Consider the following 15690-nt stretch of genomic DNA (forward strand, 5'->3'; position numbering starts at 1 on the left):
TCCATTCATCAGCCGACAGACACACAGGTGCATATGTGTGTGTGTGTGTGTGTGTGTGTGTGTGTGTGTGTATAAATAACTGTGCTACTGTGGATGCCGATATACTGAACACGGAAGGGAACATCTCGTCAATGAATTGATTTCAAATCTGTCAGGTGAATCAGATGGTAGCTCTATGTTTTTAGAGGAGCGTTCACGATGTTTTTGATATTGGTGATACTCATTTATAGTCCCACAGTATACGAGAGTTCTGTTTTTTCTGTATAAAACATTCCTCTGCTAGAGCACAAAGCAAATCATAGTCAACTGCCAGAAAGCAGCCTGTATCCCACACCTGGAATTCAAACGCAAATATAGTCATAATATTTCTGTGTTTTTTTAAAGAAACCAAAATTCCTGAATTCTCACTACAGGTCCCTTGTAATTCTAACCTGGATTTTAAGTCTTTTCACACAGAGTTTAAGTACCTTAAATAATTTGGATATCAATTCCTTATCAGATGTGTGTCTCACAAATACGATATTCAATGCACAAGCATCTATATCCCCTTTGTTGTATAGAAGGTTTTCATATAGAAATTGTTAACTTTGAACAGAGAGAAAAATATTTGCCTGTTCAGCAAGGCCAACTCCCTCTGCTGATTTGCTGCAGACATAATAAGTATTCCTCAGACTTGCCCTATCTACCAGTTTGTGCGACGACATCCAACAAAACAGCTCTTGTTGTAGTGACCAGGGCCTCATCCTAGGGTATTCTGACTAGGAGGGCACTCTGGCCCTCCTCCAATAAAAAGCAGAAGCAAAACAAAACAACAATGAAAAAAACAAACAAAACCAAGCTTCTGATCTATGGGAGTAATCTAAGATGCACCTTTTATTTTAAGACTTGTCTTTTAAATTACAGAAAGTTACAAAGTGTATTAATATCTTCTGGCATACTACCTATTGAGACAATATAATTACTTTAACAAGGACAGACTTGAGTGTTTTTCTCTCCAGAAAAGCAAACACAATTCATAAAATATCACATGAACTTAACTAAGCTGGAATATTTCTGGAAAGCCAGACAGGTATCTCAGTCAGATGCATAATGAAAACCGGGCACGGAGATGTGTGCTCTCAGTGTTTTAGCCGCACTGCTCACTGTGTCTTCCGACCCTGGGAAGGAGGAGTCCCTCCGCACCAGCTCAACAGCCTTCTCTCCCCACTCTCTTCTCCCTCAGAAAACTGAATTTCCCTGCAGCAAACCCAAGTTCACCAAGTGTGGACACTCAGCGTGGAACCTGTCGCTGACCCTTTGCTCTTCTCTCACGTTTACAGAAGAGGTGTCACCTGCCGACTCCAGAGCTGTGGGTCAGAAGGGAGACATTGAGAGGGAGGAAAGGGATTTGTTTCGCAGCAATCAGCAGAAAAGAGTTATGAGGATGTATTCAGAAGAAAGCGAAGAGATTTTTTATCTCACTGTAGAGTAACTTTGAAAAACAGAGGGTGGCTTATTATTAAAAGTACTTTAAAAATTCAAAAAAAAAAAAAGGAGGAGGGAGCTGTGAAGGTCACCAGCAATCACCAGGATATAGAACTGTGGAGTTTGTTACGTACCGAAAGGCAATTGCCTTAGATTTAAAAGTCCACTGAATTTAGCCAACTCAAAATGAACGCCATGGAACACCCATCAGAGGACAGTAAGAAGACAGCATAGCCTGCTACTGGACTGTGCAGTCCTAACATGAAAATAATAAGGGTGTCTCACCTTCACCGTCAATTCTAATCAAGTCCAAATTTAAATTAACATCAGGGATGTGGAAGCTAGTATCTTGGAAGAGGGCTCCCAGACTCAGATGTACATCGTCAATTAAGAAAAAAAGAAACTATCACAATGGGAAATGGAGAGTCAGTAAAGTTGCCGCCTTGCAGATGTGCGGACCTGATTTAGTCCTGGAACTGACATTAAACACATCCAGGCACGGTGCCTCAACCTGAATCCCATCACTGAGGAAGCAAGACAAGCAGACAGAACCTGACTCTGGCAGTCGGCTTGCTGTGATCCATGCTAGCTAGAGACTCTCTCTGAAAACACAAGGTCTGGAGACACTCCAGTGTTAAAAGCACTGGAAGTTCTTCCAGACTACAGATCCCAGCACCACATGTATCTCTCAATTCCAGTGCCGGGTGATCTGGTGCCCTCTTCTGGCTCCTCCAGAAACTGCATACATGGTGGCAGACATACACATACACATGCACATAAACAATAAAATACAAACTAAGACAAAAACTAAAAAAAACTGATGTGCCAGCTCTTGATGAACAATATTTGAAGTGGTCTTCCAGCCTCCACACACAAGCACACACGTGCAACCACACACACAAAAATAAACCACCACTGGAAATTTACCCAAGCATCAATGATTTAGACAACATAAAAGATTCAAATTATGAGACAAACTCAACCATGGGATGTTTGAAAGCTATAGTAAATACACAGAGCTGCGGGCATACCTCAGTGGTGCAGTAAGCCCTTTGCATGGGGTAAAGTCCTAGGTTCGATTCCCACCACCAAAAGGGGGAAAATACGCAGAAAAATTGGGAAATAAGATGACTTTAAAAGGCTATAATTTTAAAAAGGGACTGGAAAATAAACTTAAGATTATTTGAGTATTGAAGGACACACAAACACTAAAGTAGCAAGAAAATTGATACAAAAATAAACAGGAGGCAAATTAGAAGGGTGAATACAGGGATGGAGCACATGGGAAAGCTGAGCCCTCTGGGAATCAGGCATCTTTTACTCAGAGAATTTCAGGGCCTCACAAGTAGGTCAGACCCACCAGGTTAACGGAGTTTCTCATCCATGGATCCAACCACTCGCTCTTCTGACTGAACTATCTTATACAGGGATCCATTCTAACCCACGACCAAGTGCTTACCCATCTATGTTTATAGAATATGCAAACCAGTGAAATTTCTTCCAATTCTTTAGTAGCCCAAGAAATTCTAAGGACTTACAGATCTTAGAAAATAGCTCCTTCATAGGTCTTGAACTTCCAAACATTTTTTTTTTCTTTTCTTTAAAAAACCAGAAGCCTCTGTAGTACCCTGCAATTAGCCATATCCACAAGAGATGGAATACGTGACCAGAAGAGACTGAGCTGACCGAGGACACTGCACTGTGCACTGCCTTCACCAGCTAACTCTCACCCTTCCCCTTTTCCCTCCCTCTCCTCCTGCCTATAGGGGGAATAATGACTTATTTTGTCAACTCTGCCCAGAGTTGACACAACCTTAGCATTCCCCTATGTGGGACATGAAGCCTCCACAGGACTAAGGGCCTTCCATCCCATTGATGCCAGATAAAGCAATCCTCTGCTACATATGCAGTTGGAGCCATAGGTCCCTCCATGTGTACTCTTTGGTCCCTAGTTTATTCCATGGGAGCTCTGCGTTGTCTGGTTGGTTGATACTGTTGTTTTTCCTATGGGGTTGCAAACTCCTTCAGCAGCTTCAGTCCTTCTGCTTGCTTACTCCTCCATTGGCATCCCTGTGCTCAGTACAAAGGTTGGCTGTGACAAACACCCTCATAAAAACAGGGGGAGGGTGATGGGATAGGAAGTGTTTTTCTGTCAACTCTGTGACAAAACATGGGTGCTCCCAGGAGAGAGCCACTGCTTGGTATCTGAGCCCCTCTACCTCTGCTCATCTTCCTGATTTCAGTTCTGCCAGTCACATGTCACAGCCTCAGCGCTGCATTCAGTAGTTCTAGAACTGCCTAGCCTTTGTATCGTCTTCCCACACTTATTAAAACACTGTGTCTTACGTAACCTAACATTTTTAATCCCAGTGTTTCAGAATGCTAGAGACATTTTAAATCTGCTCAGGTGATAGTTTTAATTTTAATTGTTTTAATGACTGAAATGTCACTTTTTAAGAAAAAGTGTGCATTTTTAAAGGCTGATGGACCCTCACAGTTAGTCCCAGCCCTTTCAGCTCCCGCCACAGCCTCCCTACCCTTAAAGCCATTCTTTCAGCTCCTGAGCCCTTCCCAGCTCTCCAGCTTTTCCTAAATCCCATTAATCCAGTCAGAGCACATTTATTACCCTGCACATCCATTAATCAGTGACACAGAAATTGCTGGCACATAACTCCTCTTGCAAGCTCTGCTGCATGCAGCCTACCCTACATCTTCCCAGAACTGCTGTTCCAATTATAGAGCACCCTCCAAAAGAGTTCAACTGCTTTTCTGGCTTACTCTGCAGCTATCCTTAACACGATAGGAGGTGGGGAAAGGTCTCAGCTTGAAAGAAGAACAAAGCAAAGTCAAAAACCACCAGATTGTGACAATTCCCAGGCCTCATTTCCATGAAGGAACGCTGGCTCTAAGCTCCCTCCAAATGCTACAGTCCTATCATAGGGAAGTCAGAACCCAGCCCAGGGCCTTGCAGAGGTCACAAGCTTCTCATCATTGTGTAAAGAAACTAGAAGTACATATCCTACTTTCCTAGTGAAGCCTTCCATGTGACTCTGGTGTACAACCTAGATGGTTTCTTTTTACTATAATTCCCAAGAAGCCTGGAAGCATACTTCCTTTAAGCAAGCTCACACAAGCCTTGCAGAGAGTCATGGAACACTTCTCTTAGAGGCATATAGTGAGCTCTCCATCCGAAGACCCAAAATACTACATGGGCTTGAACAAGACAGTTATAGAGACTGCCCACTTTCCATCTCCAGACATTCTTCTCACCATGGGTGTCGGAGGGTCCTACAGTCATGGATGCTAACAAAAAAGCCTAGGCAGTTGTTACTAATGATCAAACCAAGCATATACCCCCTCAAAACCCTATGTGAACAAAACACCAACACAATGGCTCTCACCCCTGAAATTCTAGACCTGAGGAACCTGTGACATCAGGCCACTCAAGGCTTCATGGTAAAACCCTGTCAGTCTCAAAGAAACAAACAAACAAGGAAGTAGGGCACTCTTCGTGGGGAAGAACACACTTGAAATTTCAGATACAAATGTTTTCCACACTAAACAACCTGTAAGCTCTGTCCTACGCCTCACACCAAGTGACTCAATTAACAACGCTGTATAATTTTTTTTTAAAAGTGGTGTCAGACTGAAAGAAAAACACATTATAACCCCTATCTAGGAAATACGAATACAAAGGTTATCAAAAGAGGCCTGTGTGGTGAATAACTCAGAGGAGTTCTCAAAAAAAAAAAAAACAAGGTTAGTGTATCAGGTGATTATTAGGGCAAGAAGGACAAGCAAGTCCTAAAACACTGCTATTCCTAAGCATAATTCAAACCCTTCCCCAGGACTTGTGCTTCTCTCCAGAAGTCACACATCAGATGCTGAGGCTCTTTGCCTACCTGGCCGTGCAAGGCGTATCAGAGAGATGTACACGTCATGGCAGTCTCTCTCCTGCGGTATGACAAGCTGTACGATCTGAAAGTTCTTGCAGCGAATAAGCAGAGGGCAGCCCGTAGCTGTTGTCGCCTGCTTTTCAATGGTGGAGATCTGACTGTGAAGAATCTAGGACCAAAAGTTAATTCAAGTAGTACGGTGAGCACAAATAAGAAACAAAAGTGGCAAAGGGCAGTCAGGTCTCCAAGCCACACAGACAAGAAACCCTCCTCAAAGTATGCCTTGCTCAACACCTGTACTCTGCTTACAAGAACTGGAGGGTTCAACGTTTAAGAATCAGCTATAAAAATCGGTAACTTAGTTTTCAGTATCAAGCTTTGATATCCACGATTATTATTTTAAAAGAAAACATCCTGCATTTAAATTTACACAGCTCCAGGTAGGGAACATTTGGGCAGTCAAATGCTGGATGCATTTAATAGCTAAAATTAAATAAATTCATGGGAAGTTAGTAAAATAAACTTTTGTGATCAATAAAAGTTAGACATGGCTCCACTGGGAAGTGCTACCATGTTCCTTAATTCCACATGGGATGTTCAAGTTCAACGGCCACTTGTTCTCTAACCTGTTGGTGGTCAGGCAGTCTGCAAAAGAAAATATTTCACTTTCTCATTGTTTGCTATTTTTAACGGGCAGATCACAGTACAGTGTGCTGTTCTGATAGAGAGACAGGATATGGAATGATTGAATCAAGCTAACTAGTATACACTATTATATACATCCATAAACTTCCTGAGCTACCATTTTTATGGTGATATATTTGAAACTTACTAAAGATATTTTGAAATATGTATTATGATTCACTACAGACCTTTGTATACAATATGCTCAATGTCAAAGTCTAGTCCTTTGGTCCACCTGAACCGTTAACTCTGATCAATAACTCCCCATTCTCCTTCTCCTGACTTCATCTACAGCCTCTGGAATAAACCATCCCATTAAGAAAATGGGCTGATAAGAAAATAAAACATTCTGGACCATGTCTCCCTGACTTCTGAGGAGAACTATGGGCAGCCCTTAAGGGCAGCCCTGTATGAAGTTCCTGTCTACTGTGAGGTACTGGCTACCTTCTGGTGCTAAGTGTATCCCTGTCCATGGGGTAAGGGAATGGAATCTATATGTCAAGATTTTGGCTGAGGGTTACAATGCCATGTTTGTACTGCTACATAACATCGGAAATGTCTATTGATTTGATGATTAAACACAAAAATTCCTGGTGATAGGACTAGTCTCTAGCTTTCCTTTTCTTTTTGAAATTACCAGAAAAGTAACGTCAACATCATAAAATAACAGAACTGATCCTTTAGAAGTCCCTGCAAGGGAGAGGGGCCCCTGAGGCTCCACCCTCATTGGAGGAACTCTTGGCAACTGAGAGCTGTAGAGAAAGGGAGAGCCACCCTCCTCTGAGGACATGGCCTCAACAATATGACCATGTGTATAGCTGCCCTAAGTGGACTCGGGGCATTAACAACTACAATAAAACGGGGAAATGGAGCTGAAAGGCAGGCAGGCTCAGGCACTAAGGGGAGCGGAGGGATGCCGATGGACAATGTATAAAATGTGTGAAACGTTCCAACGACAACAGATGTGTGCAAAACATCCTGCAAAGAACAGTTATAACAAACCAGGTACTGTAGCATGCTACACCTGACAGGCCTGACGATCTTCTTCCCGGCCATGTGTAAGGCTCCAGCAACTTCAGCCACCACTAGGCCTATCTTTGACGATGTCTAGATATCAGTGTTTAAAATATCTAAGTGGATCAGGTATGGCTGTGATTTCTGAAGGAAATTCCTTTTCTAAAACACCTCAGAAATCGCTTCCAAAATCCCCTTAAAACTCCATGCTCCCCATCCTGAAACCAATGAAAAACATGTAAGGCTAAAGTCGCGGACGTCATACCCAGGTTTCTTTCCTTGTGTCAGGTGCATTTTCCACGAATATGACGTGAGTGGCCGTCAGATACAAAGTTCCCAGCGCTGCCTTCTTACAAGACACTCGGTCTACCAAGCGCACATTTTCAACCTAGAGACATTGCATGAAAATTAAAAGAGCCAATCACAAAATATCCAGGAACCTTACATTTACTCTAAAACTTACACCAGAGAATGTCTCCAACAATTAAACCAAAATATGTCCCTTAACTCAGCAGCAGACTATGATAATGTGTATCAAATAATAAAACACCAGTCATGAAAACATAATTTTAAATTTGCCACAAAACATTTCTCGGCTGCATTCTTTCCTTGACTTTTAAACAGGTCAGTGTTTTTATTTCACTGTAGCTATACAACATTTAGCAATAAGCCAGCATATATATGAATTAAAGCTCTGCATTTATATGTGTGAATATGAGCTATGTTCTATCAAAAAGAAACACTATGCTTTTCCACGTGTCTGTAAAGTTGTAGACATGGCATGCGGATGTTTGCTTTCACATAAACGACGATAGCCAGAAATATAAGGACATATATGGGAGACAAGCATATCAGAAAAAGGCACATAAAGAGATCACAAAGATTGAGAATTGCATCCAGCCACTGGTAAATCCTACTAATGATTCTAAACTCTCCTCCAAATGCTGGGTGTTCCACACAGCTCTTTATCACATATTCATTTATTTTGATGCAGAACAGTGTCAGGGATATTGCAGTAGGACTGTCTATGACACACCACAGGAGGGACAACACAACCTGTACTGGCTGTGGGGAAACAGAAACGCAATGACTTCTTTCTACTTCAAGGTTTATTTTTTTTCAATTATGTGCACTGGGGTGGGGGTAGAGGTGGGGGTTGTACATCTAAGTGCAGGTGCCTTAGCAGGCAAGAAGAGGGCATTGGATATCCTGGAGTTGAGGTTACAGGGGACTGTGAGCCATAAGACCTTGGGAAGAGCAGTACACGCCCTTAAGTGCTGAGCCATCTCTTTAGCCCCATGAAACATAGCCCCCTTTATCCCCTGAATAAAGTCTAATATTGCAGGTTTCACCTCTTCTTTGACTTACAACTATTTAATGAGCATAGTTTTTTCAGTTCCCACATGGCTGTATTATTTTATTTAATTTAATAAACATTCTAGTTTGAATTAACTTTAAGAACACTATCATAATACAGCTAGGAAAAGAAAAAATAAAGATATGTTATCTTTATAGCATTTCTTTGGGGGAAATTACTTAGCTGTCTAAAGTTATGTAGCTAAATTATCTAGGGTCAGTATAGTAATTAACAATATGTAAAAATGAAATATAAATCATTTTTATAGCCTTAGGACTAGTGAAACCGAACTTCATTCTAATACATTGAACTAAGGTAATATTTTAAGGTAAAATATTCAGTATGGAATATCCTCCCCACAGAAATGAAAGAGGCTATACCTCTTAAAAGTATTTTTAGAAAGCTCAGTAGAACAGAGTGAGGAGGAACACATTTGTTGGCAGATGGGAAGACTTAATGGAATTATTCTCATGTCTTTTTGTTAACTTTGGCTGCTGTTGTAGGAAAATTAAATCTCAAAGTTTGGCTGATCACTCTTGCAGGTCCCAGAGCTGTCAAAAGCAATTTTGAAGCTATAGAAGAAAAAAAAGAAATGGAGGATAAATAAATGAGAGGGAAAAAATCACCAAAAATGATCTACCAGTGTGTTAAACAATACCAGAAATGTGTAATCAATACAACAATTTCATCATTGGACAAAGTGCATAAAGACAGCAATGTCGGGCCACTTCACAGCATGTGTTTAGGTAGCTGGAGCAACCTAAAATGAAATAAATCCCCCAAATTCTGGCACCATCCTGAAGACCGACTTGTTTAAAAGCTATGCTTCATTGGTCAGCTAACTCAAGCCTACTTAATCTACACAGCAATAAGACTTCTCATACCTGAAGACGAGACTTGAGAACCTTGGACAAAGTTATCACAACTTGTTTGCCTGTTCCTGAGAAGACTACTTACATGACACACAGGGGCACAGACTATGGAAATGGCATTTAATATATGCTAAGAAAATTACACTAGTTAATTTTGGATTACCACAAATGTGATATTTTTAAATGAGATCCATCTATGTTATTAGTAGGACAGCACACCAGTGTTATTTAGTCACTGTTGTTCTTTTCTTCCTTTGTGAGACATAAAACTCTGAGGCATCTTATTAGTGATGTCTGAGATCTGCTCAAATGCAGTAAAATTGTAGACTCTGGCATTCTATGAAGTGTTTAAGGTTACCAGAAGAGGTAACCTTGAAGAGTTATGTCAACTGGGGAAAGAAGGCATCTGAGGAAATCCACTGTTTAAAGTTCTCAGAGAGAGGAACAGGAAAAGCACACATAGGAACCGTCAGGTAGGATGCTGTAAGTAACATTTTATTGTCAGGGAGCAGAGGAAACGTTTATGTCAGCTGCTGTTGAGACATGGACTAAGGCAGAACTGGAGTCGGTAACATGGTAGACACTAGTCCTTTAGCAAGAAGGGGCCTGGGAACACCAAGACCAGAAGCTATACAAAAGCCAGCAGAAGCATGAACTCCTAAGTGCTGAGACTGCAAAAATTCTGTCCGTGTGGAAGTAAGGGCATGATGGGATAGAATCGGAGGCCATTCTGGTCATTCAGACTCCACCCCAGAGACATTTTAAAGTAAGGTCTACTGTTGGGACACAGTCCAAGAATGTAGTTATAGGAGGGGAATCCTGAGCTCTTATGTGAAAATTCCAAGAAACAAGAGACTGATGACTCCAGTTTCTTAAAAAACAAAACAAAACAAACAAACAAAAAAAAACCAGAATTGTTCTTGTGTTTTTGTGCTCCTGCCAGATGTTGCGGGTAGGAATTCTTCAGGTACTTCAGGCGTTGCTATTCATCTGCCTCTATGGGGAAATATGTTTTAGCTACTTGCAGCCTGTCCTCCTGACTGAATACTGGTGACTCTCCTGAACCCTCAGAATATAAATTATATGATGCTCTGAATAAAGGTGGCTATTGCATGAAACTTCAGCCCACCTCATTTTTAGGCCCCAGTCTCCTAGGTTCATGGCCAACTAGAGCAGTAAACAGTATATTAGTATTTCCCACAAGAGCGTGATACAGATACCAAATGATTCTAGGTGTTTGTGAGGCTGCTAGGGTCTTATACTTTAAAGGACTAGAAAAGACCCTTTTTTTAGGGGTCACTGAACAAGTACTTACTTATGCAACTCATGAAAAACTCTTCTCTGACTCTATAAAGTTTCTTATTTTTTTTTTTGTTTGGTTGATTTTTTTTGTTTTGTTTTTTCTTTTGATAGGGTTTCCTCTGTATAGTTCTGGCTGTCCTAGAACTCTCTTTGTAAACCAGGCTGGCCTCGAACTTACAAGGATCTGCTTGCTTCTGCCTCCTAAACGCTGGGATTAAAGACATACACTACCATGCCTTACCATTTTCTTAGCTTTTAAAACTGGTTTGTTTGTTTTCCAACTGTGGGACAAGCACTAATTTACTTAAACATCCTGTAATGCAGAAGGAAGAGGTCATGCCTAGAAGCATAACCCAAGCACAAGCAGCACTCATCCTTTAGTACACTGTGGGAAACATCTATGCCTCCTTGTAAGTGGGTTGTATTAGGTACAGGGGTGTGGGAGGGAACAGTTCCCAGTAAAGCAGGTAGGAATCCAGTCTGCCTGCTTTACTGCAGCATCAATCCAGCCTTAGCCAAAACTGTCCAGATACACAAACCTTGGGAGTTTGGAGACTTTAGAGTACAAGATGCTACAACAACCAGAAACAAGATGTGCCAAGGGAAGAAGGAAAACATAAGCTCCCATGGAAGCTGGCAGGGATTCTTGAAACTGTTTTAGACTTCCAAAGGACAGAGAATAATGGTATTAAATAACCCTAGAAACATCGAACATATCAGCCCCAATCCAAGCTGTCATGGGCCAAATAAAAAAATTACCAAAAAACCACCAGTAATAATGAAACAGAAAGGTTTTTCAGTGTGTCCTACACCATCACTTTGCACATCTGACCTCACTTACTTTCCACAGAACCCTCACAAGTCAGGTTCTTCACAATTATCACTTCTAAATTCTCTTCAGATACTTGATCAACATCCTCAGGTCAAGGTGGCTAACTCTAAAACCTACACTTGTCATTCACCATGGCTGTGGGCATCTGCCAATGCTTCTGAGGTTGCTCTTGAATTCTTTTTAAAGAAATAACACAGTTAATGAATTCACAATTACTTCAAGCAATCTTATACATAAAATTTGAATTTTGAAAACAAGTTAATTTACGTAGGGAAAACTGCAGTGCAAAAATTATATGTACAAACATCACCAAGACATTATTCTTTGAGGCAAATCCCAAGACAGAAGCGTGGAAATGGGAAACAAGAACCCAATCACTGGTACAGACTGACTTTCAGGGTTCTCAGAACTAATAAAAGAGCAAAGTGTAAACAAGAGATTCCAGTCAACAAGATGGCAACACTGTGCTGAGTACCAAGGAAAATCAAAGTGGGCAGGACAGTCATTGTATGGCTGCAGGGACCATACAGAGTCAATGTGAAGGACTACAATGGCTTAACATCCCTTTTTATTGCCATCTCATCTGCTGGGTGGAGGCTGAGAGGGATAGAGGGCTTTTTGAGCTTTTCTAGGACAAGGCTGAAAAGCTTCAACCAAAACACAGGGCTCCATCTCTCCCTGCCAGGTCTGAAAGCAGACACCCTGGCTACAGAACAGCATCCTTCCTCTTTCCATTTCTGCCTGGGAGTCAGGAGGTGGATCTTATAAATCACCAAGAAACAGGACCTCTCTCCAGCAATTCTCACCACGCCTTCTGCTAATCTCACCATAAGAGGATATTGCTTTCCACCATGCAGGTCAGATACAGGACTGGTGAACATTCTGGGTTCCAGAATCATCTGAGACTACCTGGGTTAAATACAGCTGCCATGCCGGACAAGGAATTCACAGGTGGAGTTACCATTCAGTGAAAAGGATAGGGGAAGGGCCAATGGCAGTGGCCACAAAGTGTTCTCGGCCAAATACCAAGTCTTCACTGCTATATAAATTAGGCTGAAGGTCACTGTCAATCATTTAGGGGAAGAGATCCAGCGACTGTTGAACAGAGAGAAATCAAAATGTCTGCAGCAGCCAAAACCTAAGACAAGTTTATGTTCTAATCTAAGAAAAGCAGCTAGATAAATAGTTTGGCATTCTAAATTTGGTATCGTGACATTTTCTGACTCTACCAACATGAAAAGAAAAGTATTCACAAGTCAAGAGGCCCGGGCTCTGGATCGGGTTCTGAAATGGGGCCACTAGGCAGAGGCAGCTGAACTCTCTGCTTCTGACCTGCAGGAAGAACCTAAATGTCTCTAACTTCTCCTCCATTCTAAGATGCCACAGCTCTCCCTCAGCAGTACTTTAGACACCACCCAGAACACAAAACAGCCACCGTGGAAAAGTACATGACAGTGACATAGCCACATGGGAAGGTGGTTGACAACAGAAAACTCTTCCCCCTTTCTAAGGAAAGGAAGGTACAGCCTTTGCCACAACAGTATCTGAGCGGGTCCAGAGGCTCACTGTTCAACATAGCTCTAAGCACAGAAGCCATGAACACCCCACATGTAGGCATATCTTCCTAGTTGCTGGCGGGTCTTCAGGCTAAACTCCCCTGTCTTACAACCCTCTTGCATTTTCCTTTTCTGGTAAGTTAGGAAATGACTGGCTATGTGCTAGAGTACTTGAAAGATTTCCTGAGTTATTTCTACCTGCCATAATTATGATTTGGTTTTAAGTTTGAATTGGCGGTCTTATTATAGAATTCAAGAAGCCCTTTGGTTGAATGAAAGGAAGATCATAATCTCTACTTTGCCATTACATACATTATGACGCCATTTTAAGATTGAATAAAAAAAGCCTTTCTGGGCTAGTGAAATAGCTCAGTCAGTAGAGAGGATCTCAGATCAATCCCAGAACTTGTAAAACCAGAGTTCTAAAATCCCAGTATTGTAAAACCAGGAAAGGATCACGGAGCAAAACTCCAACCTCCGATTTCCTGAAAACTCCAACCAGACTCTAATGTAGTAGTGAAAAGGCCTGATGAAGCTGGAGAAGGGACAAGCAGGCTGGCTGGTTATCTGAGCCCCATCTGTTTTCTTCTTGTTTGTTGGGGAAACCCTGTCTCCAACCTAAACAGCCTAGTTTCCTGATTTTCCCATGACTCGTGGCAATGTCTTGAAGCCTGCAAAGGTATGTATCCCTTTATGAGCTGTGAGGACCTCCTGCAACTTGGGAGAGACGCTTTATGAGTCAAGTCTTTTTAATACTGTCTTAGTTTCTTTTCTTGTTGCTATGATAGGAAATACTGTGACAAATGCAACTTAAAGAAAGGGTTGGATCTGGCTTACAGTCCCAGGTTATAGTCTGTCACGGCAGGGATTCACAGCCTCAGGAGCTCCTATGAGCTAGTCACACTACGTATACAGTCAATGGGGAGGACACTCAGCTCACTTTGTCCACTGTACACAAGCCAGAACTCCCTGTCCAGGAAATGGTTCTGCTTACAATTAAGATGGATCTTTCCGGGAATGAAGAAACGGCTCAGTATTAATGAAAGCACTAGACAGTCTTCCAGAAGGCTGAGATTCAACTCCCAGCACACACATGGCAGATCACAACCATCAGTAGCTCTCGTTCCAGAAGAATCCCACATCTTTGGGCCTCTGTGAACAAACACCCAGTATACATATGGTACAAAGACCATGCATACAGGGAAAACACCCACAGGTATGAAAACATTGTTTTAATTAAAAAGATGAGTCTCACATCAATTAACCAACTAAGATAGCCACTCACAGGCATGCCCAGACTCTATCTCCAGGAGATCCTACAGTGTGTCAGGTTGACAGTTAACAATAGCCCTCCAGTATTCATGTGTTAATTACACATTTATAAATGGAAATTCTAAAGTGGTTTTGATTATGGAAGGTGTCACTATCTCTGTAATAGTTGCTAAGTTGTTCCAGATGTTCCTGAGCTAATGAACTTAGAAGAGAGAGAGAGAAAAAAAGAGAGAACAAGAGAAGAAAGGAGAGGAGAGGAAGGGAGGGAAGTGGAGGGGAGGGGAGGGGAGGAGATCAAGAGTGAGAGGGAGCACGCATGTATGGTGTACACCTTAGTTGTTCTCAACAAAAGTAATGATTACTAACTTAACCTATAACAGAGACTAAAATATTACTTCTTCCTCCCACTGAATACTCACATCTGTAACACAGTTCTCTTAGTAGTAATAACCAGAGATGTACTCAACTATAGTTGCCAAAGCACCCTGACAAGCAAGAAGCAAGAAGAAGAGCTGAAGCAAAACCAACTTCGGCAGACCATTTAGGATCACTATAATCTCATAATTGTGCGGGAGGGGTACATTTTTCTAATTTAAACAGGAAGCACTTTTTTGCTCCTTGTATAAGCCTGCCTAACCAAATAAAGAGCAGTAGTCACGAAAGTCAAAGTGTTTTCCAGTCCAGCCTTTCGGTAGAAAAAAAAAAACATGAACATCCATCCTTTCCCCAAAAGGCAGATTTAAACTGTTCACAACTATAAAACCAATGAAAGTCTTTTTCCCAGGACCATTTTATTCAAAGGTCAGAGACAGAAGAGTGAAGCGAAGGGCAAAAATCATAGAGCACAGTCCAAGGAAATATACGACATGGAACCAAAAGAAACAGCCTGCCCGTCAGGAAACCCTGAAAGGCCTTCAGCACACTGCATGAAAGGAGCCTTTAAAAGCAAACTCTTGAGACTATGTACTACTGTGCAACTAGTTATTTCAAAAGCACTGTTAATAAGCATGGCACCTGCCAATTAACCCACTGAAAATTAGACAGCTGACCCTAACAGTTTAAGTTTTTCAATTTATAAACTTGTTATTTAGTTATGTTAATTTGTTGAATGCTCACTGTAGACCAGTGAATTGCCAGTAGCCCAATTTATTATTTAGTTAATTTTCAACGAGTTAACTAGGCACAGATTATTTGACTCCATCCACCTCTGCTATGAACCTTCTAGGAGAAAGAAACATCTCATCCACACATGGTACAGGCCAAAGACAAGCTGTTAGAAAATTCGTCTGCAAAGGTCAGTGGTAAAACTGGCTTCACACTGGCAGGAATTCTGAACACCCAGTTCCTCACACAGCAGCTCCTGACCAGACCCTCCCTGGACACTCCAGCAAGTCCAGCCTTACCATCAACAACATCTGAAGACAGAAAAGTAAGATGTTCC

The 15690-nt window shown here is 41.6% G+C and overlaps 1 protein-coding gene across 1 annotated transcript in view; it reads right to left on the reverse strand.

The window, feature by feature from the left end:
* The window catches only part of Mtmr7 (myotubularin related protein 7), an 82408-nt gene that overhangs the window by 49030 nt on the left and 17688 nt on the right, over nt 1-15690 (reverse strand). The window contains exons 2-3 of the mRNA XM_028768225.1: nt 7324-7446; nt 5367-5529 (exon numbers count right to left, since the gene is read on the reverse strand). Of these exons, the coding sequence (XP_028624058.1) occupies nt 5367-5529; nt 7324-7446 (286 nt within the window). The remainder of the gene's footprint in view (nt 1-5366; nt 5530-7323; nt 7447-15690) is intronic.

The sequence above is a fragment of the Grammomys surdaster genome, unplaced genomic scaffold, assembly GCF_004785775.1.
Source record: "Grammomys surdaster isolate TR1022 unplaced genomic scaffold, NIH_TR_1.0 185, whole genome shotgun sequence".
Lineage (NCBI taxonomy): Eukaryota > Metazoa > Chordata > Mammalia > Rodentia > Muridae > Grammomys > Grammomys surdaster.